The sequence below is a fragment of the Phyllobates terribilis genome, unplaced genomic scaffold, assembly GCF_046119375.1.
Source record: "Phyllobates terribilis strain yellow unplaced genomic scaffold, ASM4611937v1 Scaffold_9__5_contigs__length_417890890, whole genome shotgun sequence".
NCBI lineage: Eukaryota > Metazoa > Chordata > Amphibia > Anura > Dendrobatidae > Phyllobates > Phyllobates terribilis.
Window position 1 is genome coordinate 132772219 of NW_027362769.1, and position 8772 is coordinate 132780990.

General features: G+C 40.1%; 1 protein-coding gene across 9 annotated transcripts in view; it reads left to right on the forward strand.

Moving 5' to 3' along the window:
• Positions 1-8772, forward strand: part of LOC141161754 (sodium channel protein type 2 subunit alpha-like) — a 254893-nt gene that overhangs the window by 91177 nt on the left and 154944 nt on the right. For all 9 annotated transcript variants that reach the window (XM_073647029.1, XM_073647035.1, XM_073647030.1 and 6 more), the window contains exons 4-5: positions 6649-6739; positions 6831-6959. In XM_073647029.1, coding sequence (XP_073503130.1) covers positions 6649-6739; positions 6831-6959 — 220 coding nt within the window. The remainder of the gene's footprint in view (positions 1-6648; positions 6740-6830; positions 6960-8772) is intronic.

The following is an 8772-nucleotide window of genomic DNA, read 5'->3' on the forward strand; positions in this document are numbered from 1 at the left end:
TGTGCGTTGGGTCATTGTCTTGCTGGAGGACCCATGATCTTCGACTCAAACCAAGTTTTCTTACACTGGGTAGGACATTTTGCTCCAAATGTCTTGATAATTCTCTGATTTCATGATTCCTGTGATACAGTCAAGGCCTCCCGTACCAGACGCAGCAAAGCAACCCCACAGCATTATGGACCCTCCACCATGCTTAACTGTTCGTAAGGTGTTCTTTTCCTTATAAGAGTCATTGTGCCATCTGTAAATAAACTGTTGCTTTGCATTGCCAAAAAGCTCTATTTTTGTTTCATCTGTCGACAGAACATTTTCCCAGAAGGATTGTGGTTTGTCAAGGTAGTCTTTGGTTAAGATCAGTTGTTCCTTTTTATGTATTTTCTTCAGCAATGATTTCTTCCTTGGCCTTCGCCCATAAAGCTCTGCTTGGTTTAGTGTGCGGCGTATGGTACTTGTTGAAACCATGACCCCAAAGTGTTCCAGGTTGGCCTTCAGGTCTTTGGATGTTTGACTTGGTATTTTTTACACCATTTGCACCATCCTTCGAAGACATCTATTGTCAATTTTCCTCTTTCCCCCACATCCAGGGAGAAACTGGGATACCAACGTCTTTGGAGATGGCCTTATAAGCTTTGTAAATCTTGTGTTTGCTAATAATAGCAGTTCTGATGTCCTCAGACTGCTCCTTTGTCTTTACCATTGTGACAAAGGAACAGGGCCTACCATGTGGCTTTTTAAAACACTGAAGTCATCATTTATTGGCTAATTCATGTCACATGGGCACCGACAATTAATCACAGGAGAATCTCTTTTGTGATTTACCACAGGCGAGTCAAAATGTGTTTCCATACTAAATTAATGTAAAGGGTGCCAATATCAGTGACACAGGAAACTTTAGGTTTTTCTATTTGTTCCTCCCATTGTTTTTGGTTTTAAATTATTGTATATTATTTGCTATTTTGTATTTAACACGAGGGTTCTATACAAAAAAACTGTTTTACTTGATTAATTTTTTTTCAGGAGATGTTCCACATTATGTGCTTAAACTTCATGGGTGCCAATAACGATGAGCTGGACTGTATGGAGAGAAAAGAACATTGCAAAAAAATATATAGAAAATTATATATACAGTACAGACCAAAAGTTTGGACATACCTTCTCATTTAAAGATTTTTCTGTATTTTCATGACTATGAAAATTGTACATTCACACTGAAGGCATCAAAACTATGAATTAACACATGTGGAATTAAGCTGACGCGCCCCTGGGCCTGCTGTGTCGCGCAGCGTCTCGCGCACGGGGGCTTACCCGGAACCGGATCAGATGAGGGTTGTAGTCTCCGAGTGGCGGGGACCCGGTCCGTGCCCAGGGAGTCAGACTCAGTGTGTGGCAGTCTTGATAGATGTTATTTGAGTGTCGACTACGCCACCCGTTGATTTGCAGCTATGGAGCTGCCGCTGCAGGGCAGACCGCTGAGGCCGGTGTAGAATTGTGCAGCGTGATAGTATAACCCCCAACGGGAGGGGTATGGCCTCAGGGCAGCCGACGTGGAAGATGGGGGTAGCAGGAACCACTCAGAGACGGTGCGGTGTAATTCAGGGTCTTTACTGGTAACAACGATAGACCCTCCCGGAGTACTTGCTAGCGAACGGGGCCTGGTCAGTCCTTGAGCAGATGGGATCTCCCCTGGCCAGGCGGAGTTGTAGGCCTCCCAAACTGACTGTACTCTTCTGGCTACCTTGCTAGAAGCGGATATAAGTAGCCCACGTCCCTGAGTGTACCGTGTGGTGCTCACCCGTATGGCCGGTGACTCGGGGCCTTCTATTGGCTTCCGCTCCACGATGGCGGTGCTGGTCCCACACGTGTGACCGTGCCTTCGGGTTTCTGGGCCTGAGGACCTGAAATCCCCTGCCGGTCGGCTTCTGCTGCTGGGTAAGAGTTAGTCCCCACAGCCTCGGACGCCGGGTCCGGTAAGAAAGCTTCTCAGTCAGGGCGAGCTCTGCAGCTGCCAGCCCCTGACTCGTAGTAGTATTGCTCCCACTGAGCTCCAGCTGTTTCTTCCTATGACTGTCTCTTGTCTCTACTCTCCTTGACTCCTAACCCTGCTTCAGCCCCGGGTTTATATAGGGGAAGTTCTTCCCCTCCCAAGACTGGGCAGGAGGTGTGGCATGCACAGGATCCCTGACCAAAGGACCTCCCACCTGCTCTCAGACATAACATCTCTATCACTGTGGCAACCAGACCCCTGGGGTGTCACAATATACTTAACAAAAAAGTGTGAAACAACTGAAAATATGTCTTATATTCTAGGTTCTTCAAAGTAGCCACCTTTTGCTTTGATGACTGCTTTGTACACTCTTGCATTCTCTTGATGAGCTTCAAGAAGTAGTCTTCCAACAATCTTGAAGGAGTTCCCAGAGATGCTTAGCACTTGTTGGCCCTTTTGCCTTCACTCTGCGGTCCAGCTCACCCCAAACCATCTCGGTTGGGTTCAGGTCTGGTGACTGTGGAGGCCAGGTCATCTGGGGTAGCACCCCATCACTCTCCTTCTTGGTCAAATAGCCCTTAACACAGCCTGGAGATGTGTTTGAGGTCATTGTCCTGTTGGAAAATAAATGATGGTCCAACTAAACGCAAACCGGATGGAATAGCATGCCACTGCAAGATGCTGTGGTAGCCATGCTGGTTCAGTATGCCTTCAATTTTGAATAAATCCCCAACAGAGTCACCAGCAAAGCACCCCCACACCATCACACCTCCTCCTCCATGCTTCATGGTGGGAACCAGGCATGTAGAGTCCATCTGTTCACCTTTTCTGCGTCTCACAAAGACACGGTGGTTGGAACCAAAGATCTCAAATTTGGACTCATCAGACCAAAGCACAGATTTCCACTGGTCTAATGTCCATTCCTTGTGTTCTTTAGCCCAAACAAGTCTCTTCTGCTTGTTGCCTGTCCTTAGCAGTGGTTTCCTAGCAGCTATTTTACCATGAAGGTCTGCTGCACAAAGTCTCCTCTTAACAGTTGTTGAAGACATGTGTCTGCTGCTAGAACTCTGTGTGGCATTGACCTGGTCTCTAATCTGAGCTGCTGTTAACCTGTTATTTCTGAGGCTGGTGACTCGGATAAACTTATCCTCAGAAGCAGAGGTGACTCTTGGTCTTCCTTTCCTGGGGTGGTCCTCATGTGAGCCAGTTTCTTTGTAGCGCTTGATGGTTTTTGCAACTGCACTTGGGGACACTTTCAAAGTTTCCCAATTTTTCGGACTGACTGACCTTCATTTCTTAAAGTAATGATGGCCCCTCGTTTTTCTTTACTTAGCTGCTTTTTTCTTGCCATAATACAAATTCTAACAGTCTATTCAGTAGGACTATCAGCTGTGTATTCACCTGACTTCTGCACAACACAACTGATGGTCCCAACCCCATTTATAAGGCAAGAAATCCCACTTATTAAACCTGACAGGGCACACCTGTGAAGTGAAAACCATTTCCGTTGACTACCTCTTGAAGCTCATCAAGAGAATGCCAAGAGTGTGCAAAGCAGTCATCAAAGCAAAAGGTGGCTACTTTGAAGAACCTAGAATATAAGACATATTTTCAGTTGTTTCACACTTTTTTGTTAAGTATATAATTCCACATGTGTTAATTCATAGTTTTGATGCCTTCAGTGTGAATGTACAATTTTCATAGTCATGAAAATACAGAAAAATCTTTAAATGAGAGGGTGTGTCCAAACTTTTGGTCTGTACTGTATATATATATATATATATATATATATATATATATATATATATATATATATAAACCTGATTTAAACAGCAGGTCATTTTCTAATCTCAGCTTCCCTTTAAGTAGCAAACATTCCTGTTGAGTAGATCGCCAGTTCTAGCTGAGAAAATCTGCAGACTGCAAGTTTTAATATATTTGTAAATTTGCAATTTAAAAAAAGTTTTTTTACAAGGTCAACCACTTTTTGCATGCAAATATATCGCTATCCTGTTTTCGGTCACGGTTCATAGAATTCATATTCTAAAGTCAACTGAGGAAACACATTAGAGTGTACATCACTTAAAGCGTGAGAAGATGCCCGCTGAATAGAATATTTCATTTTTTTACTTCTACATTCACATAAATTATCGCACCTTTATGCTATGTACAAGCAGTGTTTTTTAAGGCATTCAAAGTTAACAAGTTTTTGAAGTGGAAACTTCTTCAGAAAACCTTCCTTCTTTGGGGAGTTTTTGGAGGAGTTTTTTGTTTCCTGAAACAGTTTTGAAAAAATTAGGAAGTATTTTTTCTTTCCTGGAGCATTTTTTTTTGCATCCTTTTGATTGAACGGTGCATAGTTTGGAATGATTTCTATCAGGAGACTCTTCAAAGAAGTGATATGCACCTTCTAATTTTCCACCAAGCGTTTTTCAAACCTTGAAGCAGAAAAAAATGCTCAAAAAAATAAAAACAAATTCTGTGTGCACTTCGCTTTAAAGGGGTTGTCCAGTCTTAAGCCGCAAGTCTGCTGTCACGCTATTTGACTGCAGACTTGTGAATCCTCACATCGCACGCACTGCGCACACTGTGAGGATTCTCTGGTGCCAACCCCTGGAGCGGCAGTCATGTGAGTGCAAGTATGCGATGTGCATACTCCTGGCCACATTCCAAGATGGACTCAGCAGAGTGTTGGTGACTTTTCTGCCTTCTGCTCCCCAGCACTCGGCCCCCCGCTCTGCAACGTTACGTGGTCTCCACTTTGTGTCTGAGTTGCTGCGGTTCCTTCCACTTCTCAATGATATCACTAACAGTTGATGGGGGATTATTTACAAGGCAAGAAATTTCATGAACTGACTTGTTCCGATGGTGTCTCCTATGAGAGGAACATGCTGTTATCGGTGAGCTCTTTCGAATGACCCATTCTTTCATAAATTTACAGACTGATTGTGACGTGTGTCTCAATAGTTTTGTGAATATAGTGTATGTTGCTTTAGTTCTTAGCTAATGTATGTTTTATATATTATGTATTATAGATTTTAATCTAGTTTTAGTTTTCCTTATCAAACACTCATTTGATCTGAAGTTTCTTGACTTACAGAATGGTTTGTGATGAGTACAATGAAGCAAAAAATGAATATTCTATTGTTCTTTTTAGCTCTGAGGGTATGTCCACACTGAGTTTTTTTTAGGTATTTTTTTATTCGGAGCAGATCCGCTCCAAAATTCTCCCCAAAAATTCTCACTTCCAATTCATTTTTATGGCAAATGCACTTTGTTGTTTTTATGAGGAGGGATTTTTTTTTAGCTTCTCCTTCCTGAAGAGGTTTTGAAAATACCTGGTGGAAAAAATAAAATTCCTGTCACTTCTTTGAAGAGAATCCTAAAGGAAACCTCTCCAAACTAGGCACTCTCTAATGAAAAGGCTGCAAAAAAAAAACAAAAAACGCTCCAGGAAAAAAAAACTCTTCTAAAACTTTTTAAAACCTTTTTAAGTTCACCCAATGTTTTTTAGACTGATTCCGCCTGTAACCTGATTGAAAAAGTGGCAACAAAATGCTACAAAGAATGAACATATGCACGGCAAAGTAAAAATCCACTTGCTGTGCATATATACTGTTTTTTTGTTACTTCTTTTAACCGCTTCAGGCTTTGAAAACTGTGAAGCAACTAGAAGAAGTAACTGATCCATTCTTCTGATAGCTTCTACTTTGAAGCCGCCACCATTTTAGATATAGAATTTAGAAAAAAGACGCCGCAAAAGATGTCCAAAAAAAGACGTCACAAAATACACTTCAAGAAAATACACCTTCTAAAAAACGCTATGTGCGCATGGCCTAAAATTGCTTCAGGAGAAGAAAAACTTCTCCAAAAACTCCCAAAATAGGAGATTTTCCAGAAGCGGTTTCTGCTTGAAAAACTGATATTTTGTTAATTCCTAAAAAAACTTAGTGTGAACATACTTTTAGACTACATTTGCACGATGAGCTTTTGGTGAATTTTTGATGTTGCAGAATTTCTGCACCATTTCTGCCCATATTATTTAAATTAGACTAAGTCTATTTTTTCATTGCGTTTTAGTGTGCTTTTTTTTTACATGCATTTTTATCGTGTTTTTGAGTCTGCGTTTTTTGTCTCTTGTTGGTGTGTCATACTTTAAATAAAGCTGCTTTGTTTTTGCTACTCCCTGGTATTTGGCTTTGACAAAACGTTATTGATATACTTGGGAGCGGATTACGTGCGTTTTTGATGTGTTTCCGCTGTGAAAACGCACTAAAAACGTATGTGAGTTTTTCACCTGCAGAATTTCCGCACCTAATGTAAATCTATGGGGAAAATCTGCACAGAAAACTCAACGTACCCGCAAGAGAAATTGACATGTTGCGGATTTGAAACGCGCACCGCAGCTCAGTTTACGCAGACTGAAAGAGAAGCACAGCGGGCAGGAGATTTCTATAAATCCCATCCACTTTGCTGGAACTATAGACAACGAAAATACGCATTATCAAAAACTCACCAAAAGCTCATTGTGGGAACATAACCTGAATGTTATTTCAAAGGATAAAAGTACTTTAATTTATTTGTTATCTAACTTCAGGAAAAATACATACAAGTAACCTATTAATCATGCACATAAGTCTATAATTTTCCTTAACCCTTGCTTACATTATTCAGCATGCTCATAATGTGCACTATTTTGACCAACTGTGTGTTCATGACCATGAGTAATCCCCCGGAGTGGACCAAGAATGTAGAGTAAGTGATAAACTTCAAAAAAGACCATTATTGTTATGGTTGCAGAATATTCTCGTAACCCATCATGAGATGATGTTATTGTGAACTACAGATATACCTTCACTGGGATTTACACCTTCGAATCTCTAATAAAAATTCTGGCGAGAGGTTTTTGCTTAGAAGGTTTCACTTTTCTGAGGGACCCATGGAACTGGCTTGACTTCAGCGTCATTGTCATGGCGTAAGTATCTAATTTATTTTAAGATTGTGCTTAATTTTATATACCCCTGTTTAGGTGTGTCACCATTTTTCAGGTCAGCGTAGTGGTCGCTAAAATATAGCTATCAGGTTAGCTTAGTACCTACCAGTTCTACCAGTGTTTTAAAACATTTTGTTGACGGTTTAGTCCACTTTGGACAATCCCTACTGTATGAAGGGTTCCTTGACAATAAGCTGATCACAAAGTTTCCTCTACTTGGATTCCCAGCGATTAGCTGTATTCTGTGATTAAACGCGAAAGTAAATATTAATTTCCCTGGAGCCGAAAATAAGGAAACTGTCTGTGTGATACAGGACAGGTCCTACAAAAGAAGAGATGATTTCTCCAATCCGTCCAAGAGATGAGACTTTGGAAAATAAGACACCTCCATCTTAACTTACATACCCTATTAAGGTCTATAAAAATGCTTTCTAAACTAAACAACCCTTTAATGAGTTAGTTATGTTGATGTGCATCCACAATCTTCTAGAAATTTCAAATACTCTAAGAGTCATTGGTGGATTCATTCATTGATTTGTCAGTAAATCTGTTTCTACGACATCAAGCGCATTTATTTAAGTGAGAACTGGGGCATCCAAATTGATGAACGAAGCTAAAAAAAAAATAACATCTATATGATCTTGAGAGTTAACTGACTGCAATGTATTTGTGAATAATCAACTCTTTTCTAACAACTAGCAACTTTGCCTGAATATAGTTACATTTTATTTTTACTTTTTTGTTCTTTTCTTTTTTTTTTTTGGCGCACCCAAATTGATGTTTTTTTATATCTGTTGAACAAAAAAAAGCTATAAAATTTGAGGTCATTCATAACATTTAAATAAACAAGTATTTAATTAACTGATTTAATCAATTTTTATCATAGCCTAATCAATCGAATCTGTTTTTAAAGAAGCAGTCCATGCATTTTTTTTCCATTGCCTTCCAAGATTGTTTGTCACATTATGTATTTCTTTAATATATGGTGTACTTACATCCATGTGAGTCAGCCTCATTTTTACTTCTCTTTAGAGTCCATTTTGATTCCCAGATTTCAGCCTGCTTTTTTTCCCTCTATGTTCTGTTATAAATCTCATGAAGCATCAGCACAGAATCACAGGGGCAGCAAAAACTTGTATCATTTCTGCCTGCTATGATAATATTGTGATTATTCTTCCCTTTATAGTCTCCGAAATATATTAATATATAAGTATGGCCTCATAGAGTCAGGGAGGCTAAACTGTGATCTCCTACATTATAAATGTGTGAAAGGATCTGTGTAGTAATCATCATTAACTGCGATAGAGATTTCTGTCTTCCCTCTGCGGAAAACTTGAGTGGAACAGTCCATGCAAAATAATCACCACAAAAAGATAAAAATGAGACACGGTACCTCTTAGTCAATAAACCTGACACAAAGTCGAGCTATAGGTAGACTGGTGCTGTATGCGTTCCCCTTCTGGAGTTATGCCATTACAGGCACAACCCTGATAAAGGCTTGTAGAATTATGGTCTCTCAGTGTCTGCAACTTTCTTGAGCAATGATGGACAAAAAACAATGCAGGTTATACACCAATAAAGCAGAAAATGCAGGACAGGCTTACTGCTGATAATGACCATCCAGAGAATATAAGATGTAGCCAAGGTTCATTTATTGTTAAAATATTTAGGTTGCTCATTTCGATATCCAATTGGCATCTTTAATAGGCCATGAACAGTAGCAGTGCCTATGCATGTGATATTCCACTATTTATGTCACATACATGCTGTATACGGACTGATGAAGATACCAATT